General features: G+C 42.2%; 1 protein-coding gene across 1 annotated transcript in view; it reads left to right on the forward strand.

The window, feature by feature from the left end:
* The window catches only part of CLUAP1 (clusterin associated protein 1), a 223,910-nt gene that overhangs the window by 89,459 nt on the left and 117,408 nt on the right, over positions 1-17,043 (forward strand). Inside the window, exon 6 of the mRNA XM_082261862.1 lies at positions 3,334-3,417. Within this exon, the coding sequence (XP_082117988.1) occupies positions 3,334-3,417 (84 nt within the window). The remainder of the gene's footprint in view (positions 1-3,333; positions 3,418-17,043) is intronic.

Here is a 17,043-nt window from a genome sequence, read left to right on the forward strand (position 1 = left end):
CTACTTGATCATGGCCGGTGGATGGTTAAAAGGTAGTCGGTATGGGTTCATATTATATGTGTCTTTTTATACCATGTCTCTGTATTCCATCTGGGAGTATAAGATTTCATGTTTAACCACTTCAATACAGGGCACTTTCACCCCCTTCCTGCCCAGGCCAATTTTCAGCTTTTAACGCTGTTGCATTTTGAATGACAATTGTGCGGTCATGCAACTCTGTACCTAAACCAAATTTATGTCATCCCCCCCACCCCCACAAATATAGCTTTCTTTTGGTGGCATTTGATCACCGCAAGGTTTTTTCTTTTTTGCTAAACAAATTAAAAAAAGACCGAAAAGTTTGAAAAAAAAAAGTTTTTTAGTTTGTTATACAATTTTGTAAATAAATAAGTTTTTTCCTGCACTGATGAGACTGCACTGAGAGGCACTGATAGGCGGCACTGATAGGCGGCACTGATAGGTAGCACTGATATGACGCATTGGTGGGCACTGATAGGCGGCACTGCTGGGCACTGATAGGCGGCACTGATAGGTGGCACTGATCGGCACTGATGGGCACTGATAGGCGGCACTGGTGGGCAATAAAATGGGCACTGGTGGGCGGCACTGATAGATGGCAATGATGGGCACTGGCGGGCAGCACTGATGGGGAGGGCAATGGGGGGCTCCCTGAGCCCTGATTGCCATCCCTGGTGGCCATAGTGGGCATCCCTGAGGGCCATGGGTGGGCATCCCTGGGGTCATGGGTGGGCATCCCTGGTGGTTCTAGTGGCACCCCCCCGAGGGTCTGCACTGGTAATCAATGATCTGATTACCAGTGACGGCCCCCCCCCCCCGTCAGAGGAGCCGCTGATCGGCGCTCCTTTACTCGTGCCTGTCAGGCACGTACTGAGGAAAGCCGATCAACGGCTCTTCCTGTTTACTATGTGACCAGCCGTGATTGGACACGGCTGGCCACATGGTAAAGAAACTACGTCAGTAGGCTCTTTACTGAGATCGGAGATGCAGGGAGTCAGTGTGACACCTCGCATCACTGATCGCCGCTCTGCGCGCCCCCGGGGGGCTCGCAGAGCGCATTATCCTGCCGCCGTCATATGATGTCCGGTCAGGATAATGCAACCACATTCCCGCCGTCATTCTGCTATAGGGCGGGCGGGATTTGGTTAAACAAATAAAAGTTATGTTTTTGTAGCATATCTTTGTGCATGGTTAGAAAAGATCTTGTTCCACCTTAAAAGTTTTGAGATATTGTGATGGGAAAACGCTTTTGAGCCATACCTCAGAATAAACCAGACAAGTCTCTTAGTTAATTATAAACCTGTCATCCTTTTCAAGACATTTTCTTTAAATCCACACTATGATAATCTTGCTCTTTACCCTGTAGCAAAAATGTTGTATTGAAAGCTTTAGGTAATAAAAGTGTCTAAGTCAAATACGGCATAAGCCTAAAGAGTGTCATAAGGCACACAAGGCGACGCTTGCTGGTAGTTCATTTTAAAAGGGTCAACATGAGTGGGTATAAAAACAATACTGATTTGGTTTTGAAAGATGTAATCTCTGGGCCTGAGGTCCTTATCCTGTCTTTCCTATCTGGAAAAAGCATGCAGCCCTTTGTTGGCCTCTTGTCCTCCACGCTTGATCAATGACAATAATTTAGTTCTAAAGCTAGGATCAGATTGAAGGCCCTAAAGGCAGCCACTTAAGAAGCAGTTTACATACTGATTTTACTTGTCTATGTTCAATATATTCAAAAAGATATGTGAATAACATTACAATGTTTGTGGAGAACTGATATAAATGTATGGTATTTCCTGCCGTAATTAACTATTCTTTTGGAATTACCTACAGCCTCATTCCACAGGCTAGATCTGTTATGTCATCCCTCCATCAACAGAATGTTCAATACCTTCCAGATGCCTCCCACAGACATCTCCTTTTTCTGTCATCTGCTGTTTGAGTGTGGTCTTTCCACATGACAGTAAAGCAGCAGTGGTTTGACACCTCTCGCTGTGCCTCTGCAGCAAATCACTCCATTTCTAAAGCTGCCTTGATTTGGTTTGTCTGGATATTAATACATTGTAGGAAATATTACACTGGTACTGTAGTATAACATAATGCTTTAAATTTGTAAATGGCTTTTGGTGATGTCATTCACAGACCTCTGTACACAGTACAATGTTGTTTTTCATAATTGATTTCCCAGCAAGAAAGCACCATGTAATTATGGTTGAATAATGAGCCTTACAAGATAGTGACTTTTTGAGGCCCCTTAGTTTGTGCTGTGACGTTAAATAATAAACCTATACCAATTAGCCATACCATTATAGGCTCTCACCCTAACATGACCACCCGCATAATACTAAGTAGGTCCCACTTTTGCCACCAAAATAGCCCTGCCCTATCGAAGCATGTACTCTACTAGACATATGCAGGTATGTTGTGGTACCTGGCACCAAGCCGTCAGATCCTTTAAGCCATGAAAGCTGTGAGGTGTGGCCTTCATGGCTCGGTCTTGGTTTTTCCGGCACATCCCACAGATGCTCGACTGGATTTGTATGTGGAGAATAGACCTCATCTTCCCTTACTCCATGGTCCAGTTCTGATGCTCACATGCCCATCGTAGGTGCTTTTGGCATGTGGAGACGAGTCAGCATGGGCACCCCGACCAGTCTGCAGCTACTTAGCCCCATATGCAACAAACTGCAATACACTGTGTGTTATTACACCTTTTATTTTTTTTTTTTTTTTCAACTTTAACATTTTTATTGGAATTTTAATTTAACAATTTCAATAATAACATTTACAGTTATTTGTTACTTCTGTCTCATTGCTTGGTACATGTAACAACAGTTAGGTATTACACCTTTCTATCAGAACCAGCATTAACTTTTTCAACAATGTGAGCTCTTCTATTGAATTGGATTACACGGGCCAGCCTTCGCTCGCCACGTTCATCAATGAGCCTTGGCTGCCGATGACCCTGTTGCTGGTTCGCAGGTGTTCCTTCCTTGGACCACTTTTGGTAGATCCTGACCACTGCAGACACGGTATATAACCCAGTTGTCTAGCCATTACACTCTGGCCCTTGTAAAAGTCGCTCAAATTATTACACTTGCACATTATTTCTGCTTTCAGCACATCCTACTTCAGGGACAACATGTTCACTTGCTGCCTAATATATCCCACCTACTTTCAGGCGCCATTGTAACAAGATAATCAATGTTATTCACTTTACCTGTTAGTACCCATAATAATATTGCTGATTGCTGTAGATTTTAAAGTTAAAAGAAATTAACCCCTAAGTTCTAAACAACAATCTCTGTATCCTTGCAGGAAATGAGAACAGCTGCCATTGCACGTCCCTTAGAAATCAATGAGACTGAGAAGGTGCTGAGGATGTCCATCAAAGAAGTCTTAGTAAGTAAATGTTACTATATATATATATATATGATATATCAGCCTTATGGCTTAGTGGTAAGGATGGTGTATCCTGCAACATGGTGGTACTGGGTTCACTGCCCACCAGGGTTACTGGCTGCTATATGTTTGTATGTTCTCATTGGTTAACCTCAGGTGGTATGGTTTTGTGCCACCGTCCAAAATATGGTAGGTTTTTTGGCATATGATCAAATTGTCTTTAAAATGTGTATATTTGTGTGTCTGTATTATGTTGGTAATGACATTACTCTGTTAACACTTTTTTAAATTGGCTTGTATTTAAAGTGAATATTTGCTGTCTTATACTTCTAGAAATATGAAGCCCTACTGAATTTTCAGTTTAAATCGGCTACATACTTTCCAGATGTATCAGTATAGGTGTGCAAAGTCAGCCGCAGCCTGACTAGACAAGCTTGTGTCCTGCAGAGAGCATGGGTCCTACGCTGCAACACCCAGGCTAGGTTCACACATATGCAAATTGGATGTGTTTTAAACCACATCCAATTCGCATGACATATGAAAGACCATTACTTTCTGCTGTGCCTGTTCGCATATGTAGAGTGCAGCCGGAGTGCGGATTCAGTGTGAATTAAAAAGGAGTCCTGTCAGTTTTCTGAGCAGTGTTGTCTGGCTCAGGTGTGTATTCAGGCCCATTGACTTCTATGAGTGCTTCTGAATCGCACGTCATTCAGTAGTGAACAGGATAAAATCCTAACCTGATCGTGATCAAAAACTGACCTGAAACACTGAACAATTTTGTCAATTCGCACTACACATGTGGAAACCCAGCCTTATACAAAAAATAAATAAACAAAGGCAAAGGACCTCATACATCCATTTATGTGCAAGTGGCTTCAAGCAATAACAAATAATAAATCCCTGTGATCATAAACCAGCATAACATCCGCCCAATTAAATTGTGTCCCACCTTTAATTGTGTCTTGTGCTCTCACCCAAAATCAATCCTTCTCCCATGACACAATGATAAAAAAGTGTTAATCCAAAGAAAATATAAAGTGTCCACCTCAGTCTTTTCTTTTATTCTTTTGTGTAAATCTGCATTCCACACTGAGCCAAATCCTTCCACCCTGGGATTGATACCTGTGCAAAATCACCACCTCCAATCCACAGTGATCCCCTTAACCAGACAATCAAATTCTCACTCACCACAAAACACTGCCTCTCTTTCATAAGAAAGACTAACGGGCTGAAGCTGCCTCAAAGAGAAATTCTCCACTGCTTGTATAGGTGGCTGCTTGGGAGAGAGGATGAATCACCATTAGGAAGAAAGATCCTTACAGTGTAGTATATTAACCTCTTTGCGCCGCCTCTTGGCTTTTTAAAAGGTTCTAAATGCCGGAAGGCAGAGGCAGACTTTACGATCTTGGTACCACTGTGATTGGCAGTCACAGTGGTCACATGTTCGAAAAGCTCCCAACCGTAAGTATGCATCGGGAGGTTTCCAGTACCCACCGGTTACTGTGCTGGGTCTGTGCAGAGAGCACACTCTCAGCACAGTAAGGTGTTTACATAGGAACACATATATGCACCCTGTTGGGGTTAAAGCCCACCCACCAGGAGACCACATAAATGCATACCGGCAACGGGGAGGGGTTAAAAAAAAAACATGACTGTTTATTTAAACCAAGAATATGCACTCTCAGATTCAGAACAAGAACAAGATAGCAGGCACAATAGTCCAGTAGCCTGCAAAACAACTGAACTGCCCCCGTCTAACAAGTCACCTTAAAAAAAAAAAAAAAGGGGAGGGGCTAGTGGTTGGCATGTAAGCAGCGGATATCCGGAGCTCTAGCCGGGACTATTTATCCCGACACGATCCTGCAAGTCTAAGGCATGATTTTTTTTTTTACTCCAACGTGTGTCGGAAGGTGTACGGAGGTGCCAGGCACCACCATCATGGTTAAAGTCAGCCCAGAACCCGGGAAATCTACTGGAGAACGCCTGGGTAAGTTTGTCTGGGGAGTCCAAGATGGCGGCGGCAGTGACAAGGAGACACGCAGAAAGGAGAGTGAGCATCAGTAGCATGCAGGAGATCTGATATCTGATCTCTAATGTGGCGGTAAGCCCTCTCCCCCGCAGGGATCGAGCCCTCAGAAGGGGGTTCTCCCTAGATAGACTACCCCAAGGAGATGCTGAGTATACTGGAACGGGGAGAGCCCCTGAGTATACTGGAAAGGGATACAGAGCCCTTATTGAAACAAATTATGGAGGCCATTCAAACATGTCAAACACACTAACTAAACGAGGGAATTAGAGTTGAAATGTCCTTCCTGAAGCAAAATATGCATAATGTTAAGGAACAGGCTGCAGTGGCGGAGCAAAGAATAAGTGACCTGGAGGATGTAGTGCAGCGCTTGGAGGGATCGGTACAACATGTTCAAAAAGAGGTGGTTGCCCATACTGACAAGCTGGGATATATGGAAGATCGCTTACTGCGTAATAACGTGCGCTCTGTGGGCTTCCCTGGAAGGCAAACAACCTGAGGACTTCCCTGAATTATGGCTTAAAGATAACATGGAGGACGCTATTTCCTCTCGCTTATTTGCCATAGAGCAAGCTCATTGTGTATCCTCCAGATCCCCATTACCAGGAGCACAGTCGCGACCACTGATTGCTTGCATACTTCTCTTTAGGGAAAAATATTCACAAAAATATTCTGAAAGCCACAAGATTGATTGGAGAGATTGGGTATAATGGCAATTGTATTTCTATATAACCTGATTTTTCTGAAGCTACGCAGAAACAACGCGCTAGGTTTGTGTACAGTTGAGCAAAAAAGTATTTAGTCAGCAACCAATTGTTCTCCCACTTAAAAAGATGAGAAAGGCCTGTAATTTTCATCATAGGTACACTTCAACTATGAGAGACAAAATGAGAAAAGAAAATGACATTGTCTGATTTTTAAAGAATTTATTTGCAAATTATGATGGAAAAAAAGTATTTGCTCAATAACAAAAGTTCACCTCAATACCTTGTTATATACCCTTTGTTGGCATGACAGAGGTCAAACGTTTTCTGTAAGTCTTCACAAGGTTTTCACACACTGTTGCTGGTATTTTGGCCCATTCCTCCATGCAGATCTCCTCTAGAGCAGTGATGTTTTGGGGCTGTCGCTGGTCAACACAGAATTTCAACTCCCTCCAAAGGTTTTCTATGGGGTTGAGATCTGGCTAGGCCACTCCAAGACCTTGAAATGCTTCTTACGAAGCCACTCCTTTGTTGCCCGGGTGGTGTGTTTGGGATCATTGTCATGCTGAAAGACCCGGCCACGTTTCATCTTCAATGCCCTTGCTGATGGAAGGAGGTTTTCACTCAAAATCTCATGATACATGGCCCCATTCCTTCTTTCCTTTGCAGGGATCAGACGTCCTGGTCCCTTTGCAGAAAAACAGCCCCAAAGCATGATGTTTCCACCCCCATGCTTCACAGTAGGTATGGTGTTCTTTGGATGCAACTCAGCATTCTTTCTCCTCCAAACACGACGAGTTGAGTTTTTACCAAAAAGTTCTACTTTGGTTTCATCTGACCATATGACATTCTCCCAATCCTCTTCTGGATCATCAAAATGCTCTCTAGCAAACTTCAGATGGGCCCGGACATGTCTGGCACTGCAGGATTTGAGTCCCTGGCAGCGTAGTGTGGTACTGATGGTAGGCTTTGTTACTTTGGTCCCAGCTCTCTGCAGGTCATTCACTTGGTCCCCCCGTGTGGTTCTGGGATTATTGCTCTCCGTTCTTGTGATCATTTTGACCCCACGAGGTGAGATCTTGCATGGAGCCCCAGATCGAGGGAGATTATCAGCGGTCTTGTATGTCTTCCATTTTCTTTGCAGATTCAGTCTTCCCAGCCTGGTGCAGGTCTACAATTTTGTTTCTGGTGTCCTTCGACAGCTCTTTGGTCTTGGTCATAGTGGAGTTTGGAGTGTGACTGTTTGAGGTTGTGGACTGGTGTCTTTTTTATACTGATACAGGTGCCATTAATACAGGTAACAAGTGGAGGACAGAGCAGCCTCTTAAAGAAGAAGTTACAGGTCTGTGAGAGCCCGAAATCTTGCTTGTTTGTAGGTGACCAAATACTTATTTTACCGAAGAATTTACCAATTCATTCATTAGAAATCCTACAATGTGATTTCCTTGATTCTTTCCTCCTATTCTGTCTCTCATAGTTGAAGTATACCTATGATGAAAATTACAGGCCTCTCTCTCATCTTTTTAAGTGGGAGAACTTGCACAATTGGTGGCTGACTAAATACTTTTTTGCCCAACTGTTTGTCAAGAAAAGGCTACAGAATTACAGATGGTTTATAGTATGCTCTAACCCCACCAAACTTCTTCATCACACTTCTTCACCACTCCCATGCTTCTTGCTTGTTGGATGCTAGAGGGCGCTCTAGTTGCGCTGCAAAACACTGAATGGCTTGCTCTTCTTGTTGGCATGACAGTGTACATATAGAAATGGTAATCTGTCTGATCATTCTATGTTCCCTGTTTAAGCGTACCACGTGTTTCTTTTTTAGCTGGGATGAGAGGGCACTATCTTGACTTCACTCTTCTTTTACAACACAGCTATCTAAAGGATCACTGGGAACTTTGTTTTCTAGTAATTTTGTAGAACCCTACTGACCTCTGGAGGAGTATCCTGAACGTTCTTACACAGTCTATCTGCTGGTATTGTTCTGTGAGACTCTAACAGCAGAAGTGATTTGTCTTATGACTCTAGTTTATTCACATGGGTCCCGTACTGAACTGACGGTGCCTAACATATTTTCAGTACTCTAATGTATGTTCATACACACTCTGGATCACTCCTTTTATGTTTTTCGGGAGTGATTTATTTTTCTTGGTAAATTTACCTGGACAGACTTTTACCTACATGGGATCCTTCATGTTCGTTTCTGGGGATTATTTGTGATAGGTAGTCACTTCTATTGAAGACTTTTGGCCCCCAAGGTCATTCAACAGTTTGGTTATGGGATTGAAGCGTGCAACATGTTGGGGTTGTGTGCAGGGAAAAAAACCAAGGGATGTTTTTTTTTTTTTTGTTCTTTGTTTTTCGGAGTGTGCTGTTATTTATTCTTCTTAAAATTGTGTTATGCGGGTTAGAAGGGCTGCTACTGTTTTCTTGATTATGTTGGGAGGAGCCAAGCTCTATGTTACTGAAGATTTAGCACTGTATTGGTTGACACACACTGTATCTCACAAAAGTGAGTACACCCCTCATAATTTTTTTTTAGATTTTATTATATCTTTTCAAATTTGCTGTCCCCTCAAAATAACTCAACACACAGCCATTAATGTCTGAACCGCTGGCAACAAAAATGAGTACACCCCTAAGTGAAAATGTCCAAATTGGGCCCAATTAGCCTTTTTCCCTCCCCAGTGTCATGTGACTCGTTAGTGTTACTGGTCACTGGAAGTTCAACATGGCACCTCATGACAAAGAGGATCTGAAAAAAAGAATTCTTGCTCTTCATAAAGATGGCCTAGGCTTTAAGAAGATTGCCAAAACCCTGAAACTGAGCTGCAGCACGGTGGCCAAGACCATACAGCAGTTTAACAGGACAGGTTCCACTCAGAACAGGCCTCGCCATAGTCGACCAAAGAAGTTGAGTGCACGTGCTCAGCATCATATCCAGAGGTGGTCTTTGGGAAATAGACTTATGAGTGCTGCCAGCATTGCTGCAGAGGTTGAAGGGGTGGGGGGGGTGTCAGCCTGTCAATGCTCAGACCATACGCCGCACACTGCATCAAATTGGTCTGCATGGCTGTCATCGCAGAAGGAAGCCTCTTCTAAAGATGATGCACAAGAAAGTCTGCAAACAGTTTGCTGAAGACAAGCAGACTAAAGACATGGATTACTGGAACCATGTCCTGTGGTCTAACGAGACCAAGAAAAACGTATTTGGTTCAGATGGTGTCAAGCGTGTGGGGCAGCAACCAGGTGAGGAGTACAAAGACAAGTGTGTCTTGCCTACAGTCAAGCATGGTGGTGGGAGTGTCACGGTCTGGGGCTGCATGGGGAGCTACAGTTCATTGAGGGAACCACGAATGCCAACATGTACTGTGACATACTGAAGAAGAGCATGATCCCCTCCCTTCGGCGACTGGGCCGCAGAGCAGTATTCCAACATAACAACCCCAATCACACCTCCAGGATGACCACAGCCTTGCTAAAAAAGCTGAGGGTAAAGGTGATGGACTGGCCAAGCATGTCTCCAGACCTAAACCCTATTGAGCATCTGTGGGGCATCCTCAAATGGAAGGTGGAGGATCGCAAGGTCTCTAACGTCCACCAGCTCCATGATGTCCTCATGGAGGAGTGGAAGAGGACTCCATTGGCAACCTGTGAAGCTCTAGTGAACTCCATGCCCAAGAGGGTTAAGGCAGTGCTGAAAAATAATCGTGGCCACACAAAATATTAACACTTTGGGCCCAATTTAGACATTTCCACTAAGGGGTGTACTCACTTTTGTTGCCAGTGGTTTAAATATTAATGGCTGTGTGTTGAGTTATTTTGAGGGGACAACAAATGTACACAGTTATACAAGCTGTACACTCACTACTTTACGTTGTAGCAAAGTGTAATTTCTTCAGTGTTGTCACATAAAAAGGTATAATAAAATATTTACAAAAATGTGAGGGGCGTACTCACTTTTGTGAGATACTGTATGTATCCATTTGGATTTTATGCAATGAATTTTATGCAAATGGCACATAAGTTAAAATTGTTGTCCTCGAACGCCCAGGGCCTTTATTCTAAGGTTAAATTAGTATTTGGCTGTATTAAAAGATACAAGCTTCAAATTATACTGTTACAAGAGACCCATTTGCAGGGCTCACGGGGTCATGGCATTGAAAAGAGCAAATGTTATGCAAGTCCAACATGCTAAGTACTCCACCTATGTTAGGGGGGGTTCCTATTCTGACCAAGGCGGTGAATATACACGTCCTACACATCAAGACAGACCGAGGGATTAAAGAGTTCTCCTGCCATTCAGAAATGCATAGAACACTTTAGAGAATTGATATGCTATTATCTACAATTGAGAGTTTGTCTTTAATACATAGTGTAAAATATCTGCCTAGGGCCATATCAGATCACTCCCCTATGAAGTTTATATTAAATGTAGGCTCAAACCCTGGGATAAAACATTGGCACTTGAATGGCCAATGGTTGCAGGAGGACTATATTAGAATAAATTGCCAAACTTCCATCTCTCATTATTGGGCAGAAAATGGAGCAGATACCCCTACCTCTACTCAATGGGAGGCATTTAAAGTGACTCTCAGGGGGACGTTTATCAAAGAGGTCAAGGATTTTTCTAGGACTTTGGGTTCAGATGTTGTACAGGCAGAAGAACGAATTACTGAGACAGAACGTTCCTATGTTTGGGATCGCTCTCCCACCAATTTTAAAACATGGCATGAATATACGCGGACTTACCGTTTACTTTTGACAGAACAAACTAGCAAGAACCAATTGCATCAGTACAGGCACATTTTTGAATCTGCGGACAAGAACGGCCGCCTTTTGTTGTTCTTGGCCAAACCCTCTTATACCTCGGTTTCTATTATGTGTCTTAGAAACTCGGGACACTCTTGTAGAGGATCCCCAGGGGACTCTACATGCCTTTGTAGAGTTTTATGGGCATCTTTATCAATCCCAAAGTAGGAAGACAAATGCAGAGATCTCGAAATACCTTGACAATATTCCCATATCAAAGTTACTCACGACTGAGAGGGAAAGTTTAGATCAAGCTATAACACACAACGAAATTTACTGCTGCTATTGCTACTTTTAAACCTCATAAATCACAGGGCCTAAATGGTTATCCAGCTGAATGGTATCAAGTTTATAAAGATACCTTAGTGCCACATTTAAATAAGGTATATAAAGTACTAGAAAGGAAGGCATACTACCACAATCCATGAGAGAAGCTCGTATTGTGGTGCTACCAAAGTCTGGTAAAGATCCCTTTGAATGTGAATCTTATAGGCCCATTTCACTGATAAATGCGGAGATAAAAATCGTGGCGAAGATATTAGTGAGTAGACTGCAATCGGTGATGACTAGGAAGATGTGCCCAAATTAACCTCAGGAGGCTCCTTATTAACTTACAAGTACAACATGACAATATTGCCAGTAGAGTGATAGCGTCCTTAAACACAAAAAAAGCATTTGACTCGGTGGAATGGGGATTTTCGCACTTTTCAATAGATTGGGATTTGGCCCCAGGTTTATTTCCTTGGTTCAACTTCTGTACTGTGAACCCGCAGTCAGGAATTAGGGTCAATGGGCTTATCTCAGAATCATTTAATATATATAGAGCCACAAGGAAAGACTGTCCCTTATCTCCTCTCCTGTTTGCATTGGCCATTGAACCCTTGACTGCAAAGTTGAGGGAGGATTAGAATGTCTGATGCTTGCAAATAGGAGATCTAGAGGAACGTGTTTCTTTTTATGCCGACGACATGCTCCTATATCTGAATAATCCAGATCACTCATTGTCTGCGGCCTTCTTGTTGATTCAGGAAGTTGGGGACTATTTGGAATTTCGTATCAACTGGTCAAAATCAACATTGTATCCATTGGATCCGAAACCCAACTTACTGGCCCCTACTCTTTGCCCTATCACTATCTCAGACAACTTTAAATATTTAGGGATCAACATTTAAATGCCCCTGGAGGGTTTTGCAGATATAAACATTTGGCCTATTATCAGGACGTTTAAAGACAGGATTCAAAAATTGAAGGACCTCCCATTGACATTACTAGGCAGAGAAAATCTATTTAAAATAATTTTTCTACCAAAATTTCTGTATGTTCTCTCTAATACTCCTGTGTATATCCTTAAAAACTTTTTGATTATATTAATTATTTGATAAATTCTTTCCTATGGGGCTCTAAGGCGCCACATTCCTCACTAGATATTTTACAGCTGCCAGTTGATCAGGGAGGCCTAGCATTACCGGATCTTGTTATGTATTATTTTGCATCTCAATTGATGTATATCCGCAGCTGAATAATGCGGCAGTAGCTGCTGAAGCTGCAGTGGCATCTTCCTTTGAGGTTCTGCTGATTTTTTAGGGGTCATGGACATACTCAAGATTGCTAAACGTATACAGTATCTGACAAACCCTTACATTTGTCTCACTATGGTTCAACCCACATTTAAATGAATTTTTTAAACTGGAAGATGGATCTAGGTGGATTCAGTTTGGGATCAAATATCTCTATCAAATATGACACCGGTAGAGTGATATAATTTTCACAACTACAAGCATAGTTGTGAGTACCAAATACTTGGTGTTTTTAAAATACCAGACTGAAACATGCAGAACAGTGTCAGTTCAGGACTGATCAAATCGCAATTACTGATACAAACTTAGAAAAACTGCTGTTACAGCCTGAGCACTCTAAATTAGTATCTACTATTGCTCTATTTTAATAGGGGTTGAAAGTAATAAAACACAGAGAATTCAGGAAAGATGGCATACCATTTATACCAGAACTGAGGGAACAACTTTGGGAGGAAGTGCTTAACTCTTATATGAATACAGTCGTTTCTGTCAGAAATTAGATGATTCAATTGCTATATCTTCACCAAATGTTCTATACACCTCTCCAGTTGTTTAAAATGGGGAGGAGGGATACCTCTATATGTTGTAAATGTTTAATGGCTGACGGTTCATTTCTGCATATGGTATGGGAGTGCAAAAGGGTCCGCCCTCTTTGGTCACAGGTCACTCAGTTTATAGTGGACACGTTTGATCTCCTGAACATATGCAGTCCCTTGGTTGGGCTTTTGGGAATTATTGAGGATGAGCTTATAGAAAACAGTATGCAAAACCTTCTAAGATTGTTATTTTTTTATGTTCGCAAATTAATTGCAACACAATGGATTAGGACGGACTACCTTACGTTATGGGCTTGGAAGTCACTGGTCAATTCTGATATCACCCTATATAGAATGACTTATGAGGCTAGGGGATGACCTAAGAAATTTAATAGAATTTGGGCTAAATGGATGGAGTCTATGGAGACCGTTGATGACAGCCCTTGAAGAGGGGGAGAGGTAGTATGACACCTTGGAAGATATATGTGGTAGTTTGTGAGATGCTGCATGCCTGCCTACAATCTGATATGCATACTCAGGTGACGTCATTAAACGTCGATAACAAATGAGGTAGTTTACCCCTTTTTCTTCTATGTTTTTTATATCTAGTTAACAAATAAAAAAAAAAAAAGCTTTATGTACACATGCGATTACTGTTGAAAGTTATGACAATTTGTCATGTACTGGAAAAGTAATGTTCTACTTGACATTTTGCATACATATGCTCTTTAAACTGCTTTTTCCTTGGTTTTGGGCATATGGCAATAAAATTAAAAAGAAAAAAAAAAAAGTTTTGTTTGCACACATTTGCAAATACATGCATAAGTTGCAGTGCCCACATCACATCAAGGCTGCTCTGTATACTGTGGTCCTAACTAACTGTATCATTTTCAGAGGTTGAGGGTTTTTAACCTTTATGCATTCTATGAGAGAGCTTGGGGGTGAACCTGTATGAGTGCTGCCATAGCAAGCGGCGAGGGGGAGGGGCCCAGAGCACCAGCAGGGGATGCGAGAAGAGGCTTTTAGGTACACACTGCAATTAGAACTCAAGTTTAATGCTCGATGAGCAAACAGTTTGCTTTTACTTTAATGAAGAACTATATATTTTTAATTACCTTTCCATGGAATCAAGTGCATATAGCACTTGGTCCTGTTCAAATCTGTCTCTTAAGGGCCGTACACACTTGACGAAAATCGGACTAAATATCCTCCGATTTTTCTCTGTCTTCTCAGCGTTCATTACCGTTTTTAGTCGACAGTGCATAAATATTCACGAAATTTCTCGTCCGATTTTTCTTTTTTTTGGCACATTTGTTCCTAGACTTCCGGGTTGTCAGCAACTTCAGATCATGTGCGGTCTTTCGTATCCGATTTTTCACGGACGTACTGCATTCACATTAAACGAAAAATTTTGGTGTTTGTCCCTCCGTTTTTTTTCGTTGAAAATGTCGGCATCGGCTGCTGAAAGTTGTGTACACACTAGGCGAAAATCGGACGATTTCACATTGGGCGGGAATTTTCGGCAGATTTTCTACTAGTGTGTACCCCACTTTAGTTTCCTAGAAGCGTGGTCAGACAGGTTCCCCCATCCCCCCCACCCTCTGTAGCGCTGTGTGATCCATTGGCTGGGCTGTGCATGTTTAAAAGCAGCTGCTGATAGACACACAACACTTCAGCTCTGAGTGACCTGTTATCATGAACAATCACCACTGCTTGTTCATTCATAATAGTAAAAGATCAGCCAGAGCTGCGCCATCGGCAGATACTTTAAACATAGCCAAACCTCTGAGTGATCTTTTACTGTTATGAATGAACAAGCAACACTGAGCCTAGGTTCCCACTACTGCGATGCAGTAACCAACGCAATTCTAGTGCGAGTTACTGCATCGCATCTTCCCCGCAGGCAGTTCACACTGCCCTCTTCAAACCACTGCGGATGTCTATACAAAGTTAATGACACCCTCAGATCGGTTTGCAGATCGCAGTGCAAACTGTGAATTCGAACAGGAATCTGATTGCATGGGTGTGAACACCGATGCAATCCGAATCCAGTGCGGGGGGAAAAAAAAGGTTCCTGCACCTTTTTTGTGCAAATCCAATGCAAGTTCAGCCATACAACTGTATGGCTGAATTCGCATTTGCACAGACAATCACATGTGATCTGCACAGCAATGGGGTGCAAATCACATGCGATGTCGGACATCGCATATGTGTGAACCCAGGCAGAATGTTTATTCATATTTCTGACAGATCACTTAGCTTAGAGAGGGGGCAGGGCTCTGTGCTGGCTGTACCTCCCCCCACAGGAATGCAAATAATGTGGATTTCAAAAAGAGGTGGTGCTACAGCCAGCATATGTGTGTTTTAGGGATAATCAGGCCACCAATTAGAATGGAACCTTGTGCTTACATGAAGGTTACCCCTTGACTAGGCAGATAACATGAAAAATATTTTAACTTCGCTCTTTTTTAAAAAGCCAAGGGCTATGAATATCTTGACAGCATTTCCTTGTGTGGGGAAAGTTTTCCTGGAGAACCTTTTTGAACAAGGTTACTGAAAAAATATGAGCTGGAGTCTGATTGGCGTCATGCTGATGAAAGGTATAAAGTTGCTGGTGTTCAAACAAGAGGTTTCAAAGATAAGAACCTGCTTGGAATCTACTGAAGGAAAGAGAGTCGGATCTGATTTGCAAGTCATTGACTGTTATATATATTGATGTAGATCATATTAGTGGTGCTAAAAAATATGCCATGTAATGAGACGTACAATGTTCTCCTACTCTGTCCACTTCAGAAAGGCCTATCCTGCCCCCACTTAACAACTGTACTTTGATTTTCTCCATCAGCCCCCCCCCCCCAGTTATTACCTTTTGTATCTCTTGTCCCTTCCTCTTAGATTGTAAGCTCTAATGAGCAGAGCCCTCTGATTCCTCCTGTAATAAACTGTATTGTAATTGTACCTTCTGCCCTCATGTTGTACTGTCTGCCCTCATGTTGTAAAGTGCTGCGTAAACTTTTAAATAAATCCTGTATTATAATAATAATAATAATAATATAAAGATTGTACCAAAAATGGAAAGGAATAAAGTAGAACTATAGGCAAAACCTATTTTTTTCATTTTGGATAGCGTAAGGGAGGGTTATAACCCCTGTCAGATTTTTTTTTTTTTTTTTTTTTCACCATCTGTATCTCTGTATCCTATAGCAGAGATTTCCCCTCACTTCCTGTCCCATACCAAAACAGGAAGTGAGAGGAAATCCCTGCAAATTAGGGGAATTCCTTGGGGACACTCAGATTACCAGGATTAGTCTCTTTATTGGAATATTTTCCTGTACTTTTCTGGGGACAACCCAGAAGGATCTGGGTGTTCTGTTCTGGTAGATCATAAGCTTAATAATAGCATTCAATGCCAAGCTGCCGTTTCCAAAGCAAGGAAAATCCTTTCTTGTATTAAAAGAGGCATGGACTCCAGAGAGAGCAATATAATTTTTCCCCTGTACAAATTATTAGTAAGACCTCATCTGGTATATGCCGTTCAGTTTTGGGCACCAGTTCATAAAAAGGATATCGGGGAACTGGAGAAAGTGCAGAGAAGGGCAACCTAACTGATAAGAGGCATGGAGGAGCTCAGCTATGAGGAAAGATTAGAGGAACTGAATTTATTCTCTCCTGAGAAGAGGAGATTAAGGGGGGATGTGATCAACATGTATAAATATATAAGTGGTCCATAAAGTGAACTTGGTGTTAAGTTTTCAACTTTAAGGACAAGTGGGCACTCTTTATGTCTGGAGGAAAAGAGATTTCATCCCAAATACGAAAAGGCTTCTTCACAGTCAGGCTGAGTTCACACATGTCCTGCTGCAGATTGCAGTTTGGTGTTCCGAGCATTTGTGTTCACCATTTCAGGTGCAAAGTTTTTCCTGAATTCGTGCCTGAACCTTAACCTGACCCAAAAAAAGCACAGGATC

Source organism: Pelophylax lessonae (assembly GCF_965119305.1).
Source record: "Pelophylax lessonae genome assembly, chromosome: 6".
Lineage (NCBI taxonomy): Eukaryota > Metazoa > Chordata > Amphibia > Anura > Ranidae > Pelophylax > Pelophylax lessonae.